The sequence below is a fragment of the Callorhinchus milii genome, unplaced genomic scaffold (assembly GCF_018977255.1).
Source record: "Callorhinchus milii isolate IMCB2004 unplaced genomic scaffold, IMCB_Cmil_1.0 Scaffold1, whole genome shotgun sequence".
NCBI lineage: Eukaryota > Metazoa > Chordata > Chondrichthyes > Chimaeriformes > Callorhinchidae > Callorhinchus > Callorhinchus milii.
Window position 1 is genome coordinate 121,135,346 of NW_024704742.1, and position 17,064 is coordinate 121,152,409.

At 40.7% G+C, this 17,064-nt stretch overlaps 1 protein-coding gene across 11 annotated transcripts in view; it reads right to left on the reverse strand.

Annotated features, from left to right (window-relative positions):
- kif2a (kinesin family member 2A) overlaps window positions 1-17,064 on the reverse strand; it is a 54,285-nt gene that overhangs the window by 20,889 nt on the left and 16,332 nt on the right. For 6 of the 11 annotated variants that reach the window (XM_042335057.1, XM_042335079.1, XM_042335068.1 and 3 more), the window contains exons 6-15: window positions 13,366-13,466; window positions 11,820-11,915; window positions 9,008-9,062; window positions 8,164-8,247; window positions 5,708-5,870; window positions 4,654-4,744; window positions 4,493-4,556; window positions 3,789-3,880; window positions 2,634-2,776; window positions 1,812-2,016 (exon numbers count right to left, since the gene is read on the reverse strand). In XM_042335057.1, coding sequence (XP_042190991.1) covers window positions 1,812-2,016; window positions 2,634-2,776; window positions 3,789-3,880; window positions 4,493-4,556; window positions 4,654-4,744; window positions 5,708-5,870; window positions 8,164-8,247; window positions 9,008-9,062; window positions 11,820-11,915; window positions 13,366-13,466 — 1,094 coding nt within the window. The remainder of the gene's footprint in view (window positions 1-1,811; window positions 2,017-2,633; window positions 2,777-3,788; window positions 3,881-4,492; window positions 4,557-4,653; window positions 4,745-5,707; window positions 5,871-8,163; window positions 8,248-9,007; window positions 9,063-11,819; window positions 11,916-13,365; window positions 13,467-17,064) is intronic. The other 5 variants (XM_007892140.2, XM_007892136.2, XM_007892141.2 and 2 more) reach the window with 1 other exon arrangement.

Consider the following 17,064-nt stretch of genomic DNA (forward strand, 5'->3'; position numbering starts at 1 on the left):
TTTATTATTGTTTTTTTTGTTTTGGAGGGATTATTATTAGGCGTGTGGAGTAAGGAAACTTGCCCAAGGTTTCTCCCTGTGCCTGGGATTGAACCCAGGTGTCTCGCTTGCAAAGCGAGTGCTCTAACCATTGAGCTACAGGACTCCTGCATACAGGAGATATATGAACTCTGATCTGGACGTACTCAATTTTGACACTGGGTACCTGAAATGGAATTCCTCAGCAGTAACATTCCTAGGTATGAGCAAACACAAAGCATCATTTTTACATGTGAAAATAATTTGTATTAAGTGTGAAATTACATGAAAAATGGAGTGAAAAAAGATCGTCTCAAAAAAAATGGCTAATACAGGCCACTTTAATCATCTTTTAATTTAAATTGTCAGTTTATACTAGTAAACAGCATGCAAAACTCATGAACAAATGTTATAGCAGTATTAAAAATTATTTAATCCTTTCCTTCTGAATAAAAAATAGGAGGAAGTGCTGTGTTTTAATTAGTGGTGAGCAACCAAATTGTCTAAAACAGCAATGGGAGCATATAATAGAGGAAATCAAAGCATACAACAAGTTCCATTTATAAAGCGCCTTTCATGCAGATTAGAGCTGTACAGTGGCAGGGGGCAGGCGGAAGAGTAGGTGACCCAGGCACAGTCAATTTAAGGTATAGGTTTTAAATTGGGGTTCAAAGCTAGATAAGCAGGGAGCAAGGCAGGAAGATTGAGGCAGAGTTCTAAAGGTCAGCAGCCTATACAACATTAAAATAGTTACACTATATGAAATAATTATTTACAAACGTGTGAGAAAAATATATCTTCAATGGCCCAGTCACTGGTACTAGAGTGAAAAAAAAATGCTCAAGTCCTAACATATATTATAGGGACAAGACTGCAGATTGGATATCTCCCTTTATTTATCCCTTCATCACTACTTCTTCCATAACCATCTCAAATCTTCCCTATCAAGGCCTTCTCACTCGTCTCTTGGGCTAAAAGTATTGTATAACTATTACTTTGAAATCTAAAGGTAAATCAAGCAGAAATTTTAGAATACCATATTTATGCAATCCTAGTATTAATACTAGTCTTCCTCCCTTCAAAAATAACATTTCCTCTCCTCAATCACAGCTGCAGTATTATTTTAGTCAGTACCTATCCCTAGATTCTCCAATTAAAGTCTTGAACATAATTATTGATGCTATTTTTGAAGCAGTTAATTAATAATCCTTACAATTGATTTAGCTAAATTCACATCTGGAGTACTTCTCAAAGCACTTCACCAGAATACTGTAACGTGCTGTTTCTATATATTCTAGTGAAAAAGAATCAACTGTTTTTGTTGGGAGCCTGTTCCACATAACCAACACTTTGAAAAAACATTCTAATCACTATTCTTATTTGAGCCCTTCTAATTTTAAATCTGCATTCTCTTGTTCTGCTCATGGTTCAAGTGAAAGAACCTACTTACATATTTGCACTTCTATTATTCTGGGTTTCTGTACAACAGCATTTAATGCCACCACATATTCCAACAAGGACAAGACGCTCTGCGCTAGACATTTCAACATTGCCCTTCGATGATCAGAAAGAAGTAACTGTAACTCAAGCAAATTGATGTGCTCTCACACTTTTTGTTGCAAATAAAACCTTTCAACTTCATAATATGCCACTGGAATACAGAAGATGAAATTTGTTCACTTGAAGTGAAGCGACAGAACACTCCTTATCCAAGCCATTTTACTTGAACAAAATTTATGTGAATTTCAGAAATACTTTACACAATAATAATTGCAGAAGATGTTGCTGGTTACCTTGAGTGCTAAAAGGCTTTTATTAATCTCAGCACCTTCCAGCCGTGTCTGTCGATCTGCACTCGACGTATCTGCACCCCTCTCATTTCCTGCCAGATCAATTAAAGAAAACTTGCCATGCATTTTTCCTTTCTTGCGAAGAATAATCTGGAACACTGCATGGCTTCGAGAAGAGTGAGCATTTGCAGATGTTTGACCAGATGTTCTACAAAATAAACAATTGAACAATAAGTTTAAATAAACATTAAATTCGACAACCTTTCAAGCTTTCGAACTGTGTAGTTTTTAAAACCAAATTATTTTAAGTATAAAATCTTGTAAATTTCTTTTGAAGAACAAGGACTACAAGAACTAAATTTAAAAAAAATCTAAATATAAAGTGTGAAATTCAAAGTTTAAAATGAGAGCAGATTTGAGAAAGTAGTCAGGAAAAGTGATCTGAAATGCCAAATAGAAGGTGTACAAACATTTACTACAATTGTTGTCATTAATAGGTGGCCTCTGAGTAGTTGTGCAAGAATAATCTCATCATGTCTACTTTCAACAAAAAACTGTACTCCTAAAGCATAAAACTCTTACGATAATAATCCTTACAATTGATATAGCGCCTTTTCACGTCTTCTAGACGTCTCAAAACGCTTCACAGAATATATTGTAAAGTGAATTGACTGTATGTTTCATAGGCAAAATGCCCACAAAACCTTTAACCAAAAAACAATTTAAATAGATAAGATTTACACATATTCTAATTCACTATTAATAATCTTGTCAAATAGCAATTATAAGCAAGGTTTGTAAATGGAGTAATTCGCTCAGACTTACCTGCAGCTATTGCCGGCTTCAATTAGTTTCAAAACATCTTCTGTACACTTAACCTCTCGTTCTGAAAGTCCCACCACTTGAACCTGCTGCTTTCCATCCTCCAATACTCTTAGTTTACTTTTTCTGTTCAGCAAGTCAAATACCTGGAAAATAAATTACACTAAATGTTAATAGAAGGCTTCAATCATTTAAATGTACAGCACAGTATAAATAAGCAACGGTTAAAACATTCTCCTTCAAAATCAACAAAATATAAGAATATTTTCTACAAATTAATCAAACCAAGCCTTTAGAAGAAGAAAGGAAACATTTTGGGATTAAGATCTGCTTAAATTTTTTAAAAAATGGACTTGAGATACAAATATTAAATCTAAAGAAATGTTTTTCCATTTAGTGCCTGAAATGATGCATTTAAATCCTATAGACGTATAACAATAATAACGATAAGGCTTCCATTCAATTTTCATCTTTAAGGCAATCATGTTTGAAGTATCGATGTAACTCATTTAAAGTGATTTGTAATTACTTTGTACCAAATAGATTTGTGAGAATTTACAATATTGATTTTATGTAGACTTATGTTGCTAAAGTAACAGTAATTAAATTCTTCTATGAAAACTGATGACATTTGTATCAAAATGAATGGCAATTGATATTCTAGTAATCATTATTTTAGATGATATTTATTTAATAATTCCTCAGCTGGAATAAGAAAAAAAAGTACCACTTTCAAATCACTAAATTAAAAAAGTTGACAAAATAGCTCCTTTAATTGGATGACAATAATTTATGTTCTGAATTATTCCCAGGCCATTTGTGAGAACCCCCAAGAAGTCTGATTAAAAAATACTGGGAAACACTTAAGAAGTATTGCTTTCCATTTGTTTAGTCATCAGGTGCTGTGTCAATGGAACTGGATAAAATCTAAAACTATAGAAATTTACAGCACAGCCTTCTGAGTCTGTGTGTTTTTTTAAAAAAAAACTTTCCCTCCTACACCATCTGTCATTCACACATTTACCTGCTGTATCTTCCTGTCAATGTCTAATACATTTTAAATAGATTACTGGAGGCAGCCAGATACAAATTAACGCTTCACCCTGGAGTCCAGAATAAGCACATAACATGTTGTGGTTTTAAAAATGCAGCACTTACCTTACCACTGTAAATCTCAAAAAATGTTGCATATACTTGGAGCTCTAATTTTCTGTAATTTTGCTTCTTTAACATTAGAAAAACATCTCGAGCTGCAACAGAGTTAAAACAATTACAAACTCACATTCTAGGAAGATAGGAAAACAGGAACAGGAAGAGACCATTCGGCCATTTGAGCCTATTCCACCGTTTTTTTCGACCTCGGCAGATCTTTTAATTCCCCCCGGATGCCATCTTTAATACTTTTGACTACCCAAGTATCAGTCTCTCTCCCTTTTAAACATCCCCATTGATTATGTCTCTACAGCTTTCTGGGACAGAGAATTCAACATCTACACAACCCATTATTCTAAATATAACAATTTACATTTTTATAGCGTTTTTCACGTTCTGAGGACGGAGGGAGAAGCCTTTCGTTAGGCCTCATATTAATGTAAAATTTATGTTGGTATAAGATTAGGTGCTCATAACTGAACACAGTATTCCAAATGAAGTCTGATCAGCGCTCTATATCACTGGAGAAGCACCTCACTTTTATATTTAAGACCTCTTGTAATAAATGCTAGCATCCAATTTGTCTTAGATCAATGAAAACCAGGCTTAAGAAAAAAAAACATTATTTGTAGCTAAAAAACAGTAATTGCAAAATAAATAGTTTTTACTGAATATTTCCAGTTAAATAATAAACACTTATGAAAATTCACCTGCTAAAGCATATACTCCTTTGGAACAGTCTTGATTTTTTCCTGTGAAGTCACCGCCCATAGTCTAAAATGTTAACCATAAAGAAATTTTGTCACACCAAGTGATGAATTGAATGCAACTGAAAAAAAAGGACTTAACTAATAATATAAATAGTACATACATGCGTTTTTCCACTACCAGTCTGACCATATGCAAAGCAAGTTGCCATTCCTCTCTCAAATATCGTCTCCACCAGGGGTCGAGCTGTAAACCTAGATTAAAACCCCCCAAAAATTGCAATAAATAACATTCTTTGTCCAAACATAAAAATATAAATTGAGTAACAGTAATAAATATGATTATCAAAAGCAAAATAAAGGCATCAAATATGAAGATTATTTTTGCATTTGTTAAATGCCCAATAATAGTTACGTATTCTATATCTCAAGGTTAAACTAGAATTTTCTATTATATACACTGGAATATGCATTCAGCCCATCAAAAGCTTGTTATGTCATTTTATTAATTCACTGAATGGGATTTTTTTTATCACACTTTTTCTCCATATCCCTTAATAATAAATATTAGAATACAGAACAGCTAAACTCCATTTGTAAGTACAGTGCTCAGTAACCATCTGGTTATTTTTGTCCCAAATTATAGGTTAACTGCATGGATATTCATTTGGCACAACATTTCCATAACTACTCTGCATTATTTTTCAATTTCACTAAATGAAAATGTCACAACATTATTTATATGGCAGCTCTCAGTCAACATTCATAATGAAATTTTTAGTTTAACATTCCCCATGGCTCAGTGGGTAAATATATTGCTGGTGTTCTAGCAAGCAAAACAATGCCTGGCCCTACTGTGCGCTGGATTAGTTGTTCTCATCTTGTCAAGTTTCCAACATTGATTGCTATGTAAATAGTAAACAGATATTTGTGAACACTACATGAAAACAGAAGAAGGTTTAGAGATGCCAGTTCCCATGGAATTCCACCATTCCGTCCAATAGGAGTGATCACCTTGTGGGTTTGTGGGCGGGGGGTGGGGGGGGAAGAATTAACCATGGGCTAAACCATGAAGGTAAAAATTGCAGGCTGATTGAACAAGTCAACTTTCATCAATCCACCTGCCTTCCAAAAGCCCAATATTACAATGAATACTTGTTTACTGGTTTATTAGTTATTGACTTTAGATATTCTGAAAATACAAAGATTTCTGCTTACCTGTAAACCATTTCATTAGTTGATGTTTCATCAAAGGCATAGTCAAAGCGGAAGGTTTGATTTTCTAAGTATTTGGTCAAATCCACTTTTTGTTTTGGTTCATGAACCATTACAACATCCTTACTGGGAATTGTGATTACATCAAGATCCCTTATTGTAGTTTCTGAAAAAAGAGAATATAATGCCATTTACATTTATGTAGCACCTTTCTATATTGGGATGACGTTTCAAAGCTTGACACTGCTGGCTGGGTACCCAAGCTGGGAGGGGAACCTGAAATGGGTGAAGGAGGGGAAAGAAATCCAAGTGGTTTTGATAGGAAACTGAATGTACGACTTAGACAATTGTATAATTTATAAAGATAACACTTATATATGAGTTTTACTGTAATTGCAAGCTTCTTGGTAACTGACAATAAGTTTATGACTGTCTGGCAAGAGGTTTGCAACAATCCGAATCCTCCCAACTGCAGGCAGTTCCGGCATAAGGGAGCTAGCTGCCTAAGCCCGAGAGGCAGTGCAGAGAAGATTGACAAGGATGATCCCCAGCGTTAGAAAAAATGAGCTATGGGCAACAATTAGACAAGCCAGGGCTTGTCAGTCTTGACAGATGAGATAGAGAAGGACTTGTAGAAGTTTAAAAAATCCTTTGGCTCCTACTACCTTAATTCCTTGGCAAATCCCTCGCTATTTACTGAATCTGTGCACAACCTAGGCACCAGGTTCGATCCGAAGTTGTCCTTCCTACCCGACATCCAGTCCCTGACCAGGACCATTTTCCCTCTACCTCATCACCCGCCTTCGACCATACCTCACACCCAACGTAGCTGAAAGCCTTATCCACATATTCATTGCCTCGCGCCTCAATTTTTCCAATTTCTCCTCGCCAGTCTCCCCAGCTCCATTCATAAAATCCAATTAATTTAAATGCTCATCACCCATATTACCCATACTAAACTCCACACCTCAGTAACCAATGCCTTTCCAGGCTATCCCTTGCAGAATCGATCAATTTTGAGATCCTCACACTCGCGTACAAATTGCTTTATGCCCTCACACCTCCCTACATCTCCAACCTGCTTACACCAAACTCCTTTGCCCATGCCCCCCACCATCCTTTGCTTAGCTGGCTCTGGCCTCCTGCTTGTCCCTCCCACTGCACTATTGGCGGCCCTACCTTCAGTCACTCTGCCCCGAGACTCTGGAATCTCTGCCTCAATCCTCCTGGCTTGCCCCTCGTCACTCTTCAGGTCACATCTGAAGACCTTCCTCTTCGGCCATACCAAGGTCACCTCCCCCTCTCCCTGGCTCAGCGTTAAGCTGTCGAGTTCTCAAAGACGCTACCCGTGTGAAGGGTCCTATATAAATGCGAGTTTCTGTTGTTCATCCAAACCAATCTTGTAATCAAACCACAAAGAAACAGGAGTAAAGACTGATATTGATTTGTGAATGCCGAGGTATCCACCTCACATTCGAGGAGTACTTTAATCCATAACCGCAGGATAAGCTTTCTTTGGGGAGGGCATTTTCCTGAGTGCCTATCATCAATAAAACGAGTCTCTGTAATAGGAGTCTCTCCTGCCAACAATCAAGTTTGTTAGATGAAAAAGTTGGGAGAACCTTTCAGCAAGGCATCAAGTTTGTGGAGGCACAAGAACCCAATATGCAAAGAACACTCTAGTTAATGGTATCCTTCATTAACATACAGGATGTCAGTTCTGACAAAAGGTCATCGACCTGAAACGTTAACTCACTTTCCTCTCTCGGTAGATGCTGACTGACCTGCTGAGTCTTCCCAGCGACTTCTGTTTTTATTTTGGGACACTATAAATTCTATCTACCTTTGATGGAACTGCAAAGGTGCTTACAAAATTTTCTCATTTGGCCTTTGCAAAGCCTAATGAAGCGGGAGAGATCTCTAGAATAGCCATATGCAGCCTTTCAGTCCACTCTTAAGGCTTTAATTATCGTAATGGAGGGATTGAAGTGCAATGCAACCAAATACATATTAAAATCAATGTTCTTTTCTTCAGAATAAGCTTTTTTTAAAAAAATCATACAGGAATAGGGAGTTTCACATGAACAAAATCTTGATATCACATCATAATCAAAGGTTTCCCTTCCTGGGAGTATAGGCCAGATTTGCCTGCAATATGTGGAATAGTTTAAAAATAGTTTAAAATAGTTTAAAAAAAACAACCATAATAAGTTGTAATTAATTAAAGTTTGGGTCAGGATAGCATCATTCAAAAAAAAAAGTTATAATGTGTGATGCCATATCAATAAATCAGAAAGTGTTGTGCAATCACACCATTTTCCAGATTAAATTTTTAAAAACATGGCAGAGCTGGATAGATTTGCTGTGTGATTTGTTCTCCCAATGACTGCCTCGTTTTTATGCTTGCTATTTTCCATCTTCCTGTAATGCTTGCTACCTCATTCACTACTGCCTGCTACCTGATAGCTTCAAGCCTCCCTTCTGGTTCCTCTTTTCATGGTATCTCCTCCAACTACGTCTTATTGCTCTGAGAGTCACAATTGCTGGAAGAGGGAAGGCGAATATATAATTTTTATATCAATACATTCAATGATTATTTCCAGTTAATGCAGTTTGGTCATTAATTACTACTCTATTCCTTTTTAAAATATCAGGAGATACTTAGCTAGATGTGAAGTCAGATCATTACAGCTGCAGCATTTTAAAACTTTTTTTTTAATAATATGCTTAGTCTTTGGCAGTACGCAAATTTAAAAGAAAAAAATAGCACTTTTGTTACTTATGAGGGATGCCAATGCTAAAAACAGAACTGTTGATACATACGGTTAGCATCAAGCATTTTCTGGTCAAATATAGTATGACCAAATGCAGATTATAGTTCCCTCTACACTGTGCTTTAATCACGACCTGAGGAGAATACTCTCTAATAAACCAGTATGATTTTCCACTTACAAATAAGTTATCTAAATGACCTTTCTGCCCAAATCTGCTAATTTTAGGCAGATTCACATTATAGAATCTGTGTCCATAGTGAACTGGGCTGAAATCATCCCAAATAAGAATTGGACTGAAATCACCCTAAACATTTCAAATTGGACTCTTACCTCCCATCAGTCTGTCCAGGATTGGAACTCAGATGCCAGATTTACAGCAGTATTACCCCTTCTTGTCCTACAGATTATCTTTTGGCAATACACAAAAGTTTAAAGCTACAGAGATACGTTTAAAGACCAACTGGAATATAGATAAAATAATGGGGTCAAATTAGTAACTAAACGGAAAATTGAAATAAAAGGACTATACCTTTCTTGTTTAGTGGTCGTTTTCTTACACATACACATATCCTTTGTTCATCAATCTAAAACAAAACAGAGTTTTAGACACAGAACATGCTGAATTACATAGATAGATTAAGACTTACAAGCGCTTTTACATTAAAATATAACTGATGCTTTTACATCCGGAGGCAAATTTGCACGTTAAGAGTTTGCCTTCAGAAACAAGCCTGCTTCCAAAGGTATTTGCTAATGTGCATGTAAAATGGCCAATTTTTCAAACGCTGAATTTCCTCAAATCCTTCCAATGAGTCTGATTTCCGACTGCCTCCCCTATATGAAATCAGACTCCTTAATGGATTGACATTGAAGCAATTGATTTAACAATGTTCTGCATAACATAAATGGTACAGCAGCAAGAACAAATGATTGGAAAGTTCCAGGAACAGCACCCCACTTATGCACCACTCTGGTTACTGCTGCCCTTGCTAGCCAAAAATTAAGAGACTTTGCTCAACCGTAAACTGGAAGGCCACAGGAATTTTCTACTAGATTTTAATATTTAAATTTACTTTTAAAACAAACTAAGTTGCGTTTTAAAAATGAATACATAATTCGGCATATTCCAGTTCATTATACTTTGATGTAATAGTATACAGGCTTCTAAAGGAGCCTTTTCATACAGAAATAAACAGCATAGCATTACCCAGAGATAACAACAACAACAGCATTGCATTTATGGAGCGCCTTTCACGTCGGGAGGACGTCCCAAGGCGCTGGACAGTTGGGATGGAACCCGAGCAGGGGGGAAATGGTCAGGGTGAGGGAAGGGAGGGAACGAGGAGGGGGTAGAGAGTCGAGAGGGGAGCTGAAGGCACGGTCGAAGAGAAAGGTCTTGAGACCGACCTTGAAGGAGGAAAGGGAGGAAGCAAGGCGAAGGCACTGGAGGATGGAGTTCCAGAGCCTCGGGGCTGAGAGGCTGAAGGCCTGGCCACCGATCGTAGGGTGGTTGGGGCGGAGGATGTGGAGCAGACCAGAGCCAGAGGAACGGAGGGTATGGGCAGGTAAGTAGGGGGATAGTAGGTCGGAGAGGTAGGAGGGAGCAAGGCCGTGAATGGCCTTGTAGGTGAGGATGAGGATCTTGAATTCGATCCTCTGGGGGATGGGGAGCCAGTGGAGGCGAGCGAGGGTGGGAGTGATGTGGTCGCGAAGCCTGGTGCGGGACAGTACACGGCACGAGCTGCAGAGTTCTGAATGACCTGCAGCTTGTGGAGGGAGGTGCCGGGAAGGCCGGCGAGGAGAGAGTTCCCGTAGTCCAGCCTTGAGGTGATAAAGGCGTTGACCAGTGTTTCAGCAGCGTGAGGGGTGAGGTAGTGCCGTAGTCTGGCGACATTCCGGAGGTGATGGAAGGCGGTGCCAGTTGTGGCACGGATATGAGGGAGAAAGGACAGCTCAGGGTCGAACAAAAGGCTTTGAAAGGTGGAGTGTGCAGCCTTGGATGATGATGCTGTCAGCGCCTGAGATGCGGAGGCGCTGACGCGAGCCAATCAGGAGGGCCTCAGTTTTACGCACATTGAGCTGGAGAAAGTTATCTCTCGTCCAGGACTCGATGTCGGACAGGCAGCTGTCAGGACATCGGTGGTCGTGGAGTTGAGGGTAGAGGAGGAAAGGTAGAGTTGGGTGTCATCCGCATACATGTGGAAGTTAACCCCATGTCTGCGGATGATGTCACCAAGGGGGAGCATGTAGAGGGTGAAGTGGAGGGGATCGAGGACAGAGCCCTGAGTGACACCGTACGAGACAGTGCGGGGGCCGGAGGAAAAGCCGTTCCTGGAAACAAAATAAAGACGGTGGGAGAGGGAGGACCTAAACCACTCAAGGACAGGGCCTTGAAGGTTGAGGTGGGAGGAGAAGGATAGAGTGGTCGACCATATCGAATGCGGCCGATAGGTCGAGGAGGCAGAGGGAGCCCTGGTCGCAGATGGTCAAGATGTCATTGGTGACCTTGACCAGGGCAGTTTCCGTGCTATGGGCAGCACGGAAACCCGACTGGAGGGGTTCAAAAAGTGAGTGGGTGGAGATGAAAGAGCGCAGCTGGGAGGCAACGACTCTTTCGAGAATCTTGGATAGGAAGGGGAGGTTGGAGATGGGCCGGTAGCTTGATAGCTGCGACGCATCAAGGGAGGGTTTTTTCAATGTGGGAATGATGGCGGCAGTTTTGAGTGGAATGGGAACAGAGCCAGAGGAGAGGGACAGGTTAATAATGTCTGTGAGGTGGGGCCAGGAGGTGGAGCTGGGAGATAAAGAGTGGAGTGGGGATGGGGTCCAGGGAGTAAGTGGTGGGTTTCAAGGACAGGATGAGTTCAGTGACAGAGGGTGGGGAAACGCGTTCGGAGGTGTGTAGGGGAGAATGGGTAGGAGTCGGAGTGTGGGAGGGAAGGGGTGGGGGGTGGGTGGAAGTTGGAGGGGCAGTGACCATGGAGCGGATTCCCTTGATTTTGGATTCAAGGAAATCCAGCATCTCCTCGCAGTGAAGGTTGGAGGAGATGACCTGCGCGGGGCTGCGGGGGGGACGGAGGAGTCGGGATGTGGTGGAAAACAAAAGCCTGGGGTTGTTCTTCGCCTCCAGGATTATCCTGGAGTAGAAGGACAACTTGGCCGAGGCTAGAGTGGAGCGGTAGATTTTGAGGAGGTCCAGCCAGATTTGCCGGTGCTAACATTTAACATTTAAGATTTAACAGTGCTAAATGAGCCAAGTTGACATTTATTCTCAAAGAATATTTATGCCCACACTAATAAAACACAAGAACAAACCTACGTTGCTTAAAATTGTAACTTACTGGATCAGCAGCCGTAAGAGGTCTGTAGTCAAGACTTGCTCTAAAATCTTTTATCATACACATGATTTCCCAGTTTGGATTTGTAGAATCTACATCCTGAGACATTACATTTGCAAGGGTTAATGAAACAGTCATGCAGAATACAAGTAAGGACACAATTATTTATATAACTAATTCTGGTTTTCCAGGACTTTCACCGTTATAACTTGGAGATCAAATAAAGATCAAAAACATTTATATTAATGCTATTTCAAAACTAAAGTCTATACACTATACATAAAACAACATAGGTTTCTACAGACTATTTACATGCTAAGAGTATGAAATGGATAAATATGACTAGAGGAAAAGTAATTTAGTTCATTCCAAGAGTGTGATGTTTTTTTTTAAAAAACATCAACTGCACAATAATTAATACTTTCAAAGACAGTATAGGACTTGGGAGATAATAGCCAATATTTGCTTCCGGCAAATGTTGTAATATATGGACAAAGTTCAGAAGATTTATAGGGTTATTTTCCTACTTTAAATCTGCTAACATTAGACACTACAAAGATTAATATACTAAAGGGATTAAACTAGGTGTACATAAATCTAGCACCTAAGTGGTACAAATGAATTAACAATCTTTGGATTTCAAGCTCCAACTTTCACGTGCAACATGTTTCCAAACTCAACCAAAGCCAGAAGTGGAGCTGATCACCAGTAGACGATAATAAAAATCATCCTTGCATTTGATATTTTTATTGTGTTAAAATGTCTCAAAGCAATTCAGAGTTTTTATAAAGTAAAGTGAATGCCACAAATAATTTGTGCACAGCAATATCACACAAACAGCCAAGAAGTGGCTTGATAATTATTTGGGGAGGACAAGTTTACATTGAAGGGCTATGGGGAGAGAGCGGGGGAGTGGGATTGAATTGGACAGTTCTTTTCAAAGAGTCAGCACAGAGACGATGGGTCAAATGGCCTCCTTCTGTACTGCATAATTCTATGAAGTGAACAATTTTTTTTCTCTGAGGGATTATTGGCCAGGACCAAGGAAAAGCTCCTTTTTCTTTTCAATTAGATCCTTAACATTCACCCAAACAGGCAGACAAGACCTTGGTTTAAAGTCTTATCCAAAGGATGACATCTCTAACATGCCGTGCTCTCTCAGCACTGCATTGAAGTGTCAACATAGACTATGAGCCCAAAGTCCTGGCATGGGATTTGAACCCACAGTCTTCTGATTCACAGGCAAGAGTGCTACCAGTAGGTAAAGAGATAAAGAACTTTGCTGATGGGAAGGAATGAAAGAAAAATTGATATCCGCTGCATGTACACATTCTTTAACAGCAGAATAGAAAGGAACATTGGTAATTTTACGAAGATCTGGGAACAGATCACCAATCAATTTCTCAGCATATTATTGATGGTCGATTAAGTTTAATACAAGAAAACAAAAACACGTACACGCAAACGACACCAAGACCTACATGCATGTGACGATTGTGACAGGGAGAAAGAAGTTATTAAAATATCTTGACCAATGAATATGGCAGACCTGAGCTCTTTTTTCTCTCATTTCTTGCTGTTGCAATCTTCGTTTTTCACGTTTTTCTTGTAGTTTTTCAACTTCTTTCACACAATTAGATTTTCGGCGGGCTGAAAAATAATTTATGAACAGTACATAAAACTGCTTCAAAGAGCCAAACTAATCTGATCACTTAATTCTCTCTAAAATCATTACTATTATTCAAATCACTATGATTTATTAAGTCATCCTAAAATTAAAATCTTGACTTTTCAATGCAATGGAAATAGATAGGCAGATGGCATATGCATGCATCCAAATATAAAATACTGTTCATAGCTCATGAAAAAAAAACTTAAATGTCAGAATCGAGTCAACCCTCTGGCTGTCCCAGTTGTCTGGCTCCTGAGCCAGGCAGTTCTGCACTACTACAGGGCACTGCTAATGATAGACCAATCAACCTGGCTTGTCAGCAGGATTTGTAGAGCCAGACTATTCACTGGGAGCAGGGATTCTTCCTATTCGCCCCCTGTTAACTTTGCAACAACAACAACTCGCACTTATATTGCCCCTCCACCCAGGGTAGCGTCTCAAAGTGCTTAACAGTGGCGGAGCCTGACTCCAAGCCGGGGGGAGGTGGCCGTAAGTATGGTCGAAGAGAAAAGTTTTCAGGCAGGACTTGAAAGAGGGGAGGGGGGCAAGGCAGAGGGACTGAGGGAGTGTTCCAAAATTTTAGGGCGTAGTGGCTGAAAGTACGACCTCCGATGGTGGGGCAAAGGGTGCAAGAGACGAGCAGGAGGCCGGTGCCAGTCGAGCGGAGGCGCTGGGTAGTGAATTGGAGAGTGAGGAGGTCGGAGAGATAGGGAGATGCCAGGAAGTGAATGGATTTGAACACAAGAGTGAGGATTTTGAAGTTGATCCGTTCGGTGATGGGGAGCCAGTGGAGCCTGGCCAGAACTGGTGAGATGTGAGTATGGAGTTTGGTCCGGGTCAGCATGCAGGCGGCAGAATTTTGAATGAGCTGAATCTTGTGAATGGTGGAGCTTGGGAGACCGGCGAGGAGTGTGTTGGAACAATCCAAGCAGGAGGTGACAAATGCATGCACGAGGGTTTTGGCTGCATTTGGGTTAAGGTATGGTTGGAGGCGGGCAATGTGGTGGAGGTAGAAGAGGGCGCTCCTGGTCAGTGACCGGATGAGGGGGAGGAAGGATAGCTGGGGGTCGAACCGGATGCCTAGGTTGTGCACTGGTTCGGTGAGTGAGGGAGAGCCCAGGGAGGTTGAGGAGTTTAGATCCACAAGAGTGAAGACGTTGACGGGAGCCAAGGAGTATAGCTTCCGTCTTGTGCATATTCAGCTGCAGGACATTTACACTCATCCAGACCTTGATGTCTGCCAGACAAGCTGATAGAACATCGGTGGACCTGGAATTGACACTGGAGAGGGCAAAGTAGATTTGTGTGTTATCCGCAAACATGTGGAAGTTTACCCCATGTCTGCGGATGACATCGCCCAGAGGGAGTATTTAGATAAAGAAAAAGGGCCAATGATGAAGTCGTGGGGTACCCCGCAGGTGACTGGGCGGGAGCGCGAGGAGAAACCATTTGCTGAGATGGAATGGAGGTGGTTGGTTAAATAGGACTCGAAATACACGAGTGCGGTCCCACTAAGGTAGATGAGGGAGGAGGCGGTGGAGGAGGATCGCATGGTCGACTGTGTCAAATGCGGCAGAGATCCAGAAAGACAAGGAGGCAGAGGGAGCCCTGGTCACAGATAGAGAGAATGTTGTTTGTGACTTTGACAAGCGCTTGGTGTTTGACGTGAAGATAGAGGGCTTGAGGGGGTGCACAGAGGAGGTGATGGATGGTGGAAAACAGCATCTTTGGATTGCAAGCCATAGACGGATGATGAAGTCCTAGCTGGACATTCACTGCAAAGATTAGTAGAGCGCTCTCAACACAAAACTGTTCAGTTTTACGTAATAGTCTTAGCTAAGTAGGGCACATCCCAAGAGAGAGTGCATATTCTAATCCAGAGGGGGAAATGTCCATGCGTTGGTGGCATACATATGTGAAATGCTCTGATTTGGATACTCTTAAGCATGGTGATGGGGTTTGGTCAGCCAATTGTGTCAGGCACCTGGCTGCCCCCAAAAATTAAACAAAATGATTGCTCATGATTTATATAATAAATAATCCTTGTATTTGATATAGCGCCTTCACATCTTTGAGACATTTCAAAGTACTTCACAGCATATACTGTAAAATGTAGTGACTGTGTATTTTGTGGGCAAAACACGGCAGCCAATTGCACCCACAGTGTCCCACAAATGGTCGTGGATTGAGTGACCCAATTATTATTTTTTTGGAGGATTACCCCTGAAAGCGATCCACCAATCGACTGAGAAGCAGGTTCCTACTTACTGCTCGGTAAACAGAGGTGCATGTGTGGAATAAGGAACCTTGTCGAAGTTTTCGCCCTGCAGGGAATCGAACCCTGGTCCTCTTCTGGTCCAGTTCAAATGGACTGATAGTTCCAGAGTTAGATTTTTTGAATGGAATGCACACTCTCTCCCTGGAGGGACACATCCTGCTTACCTAATTATGGAAAGTATTAGGCACAGATTTGGCAAGAGCCAAAGCTTGGGGACTTCATAGTGTAAGTTTGAGTACTGCAGAAGTCTAAGCAGCTAAAACCACATAGCTTGCCATTGATATCACTGTCTGGCAAGATTTTCCGCTGCTTAACCAGCTAGGACCATCCTACTCATTAGGGCTTTGGCTTGCAGGATTAATAGAAGTTGAGTGGGAGGATTGCCTTCCCCCAGGGACTGGTCTGCCTTTCTAAGTTCTGCCAATGAGCCAGGCTGGCTGAACAATCAACACTGCCCTGGAATACTACGGACCTACCTGGCTCAGGAACTGGACTATCAAGTCCCCCGGAGGGCTGGCTCAATTCCAACATTCTGTTCCCAAAATGTCACCTTGGAGCCAGTTTTCTCGCTCAAGGAGGATTCAAACAGGTTCTGCGTTCTGACGAAGGGTCGTGGATCTGAAACGTTGACTCACTTTCCTTTCTCCATAGATGTTGCCTGACCTGCTGAGTGTTCCCAGCAACTTCTGTTTTTGTTTTCAAACAGGATTGAGTTCCTATGTCTAATATATAATTCAACCATAGAGACCAAGCTGAATTGCCGGACTGTGCAGAATTAACTGCTCTTAGCTTAGGCAGCAATATGAATGCTCCAATTGATCCAAACACACTGGACTAAGGAACAACGTAAAAAAAAAACAGCATGCTGCCAGGCACCCAGAAATTCCTGCTGAAAAGTGCAAATGTGGGGACACTGGGCACAACTGTGAGACCCTGATGATTTTCACGTTCTATAAATTACCCACAAATGACAATTGCTGTGCAATCTGGTACAAGTGAGAGATACAAGAGCAAAATGTGAGGGATAGAAGAGCAAAATGTGGGTGTCTCAAATTTCTTTTCCTACTGTGTGCTCCTACTTAGTGTATCCAAGAATGGTGGGTGAGATGGAGAACCCATGTGGGAAGTAGCCTAGAATTAGATTCAGATTTGACATTTGCAAAACATATACAGTGCATAAATGCTTGCCATTGTTTGTTCTATTTATTGCAAATGGACTGATAGCTATATTATAAAACAAGCACTTTTGATTTTTAGTCATATGCTCTGACATCACTCAGTTACTACTATTTATATAG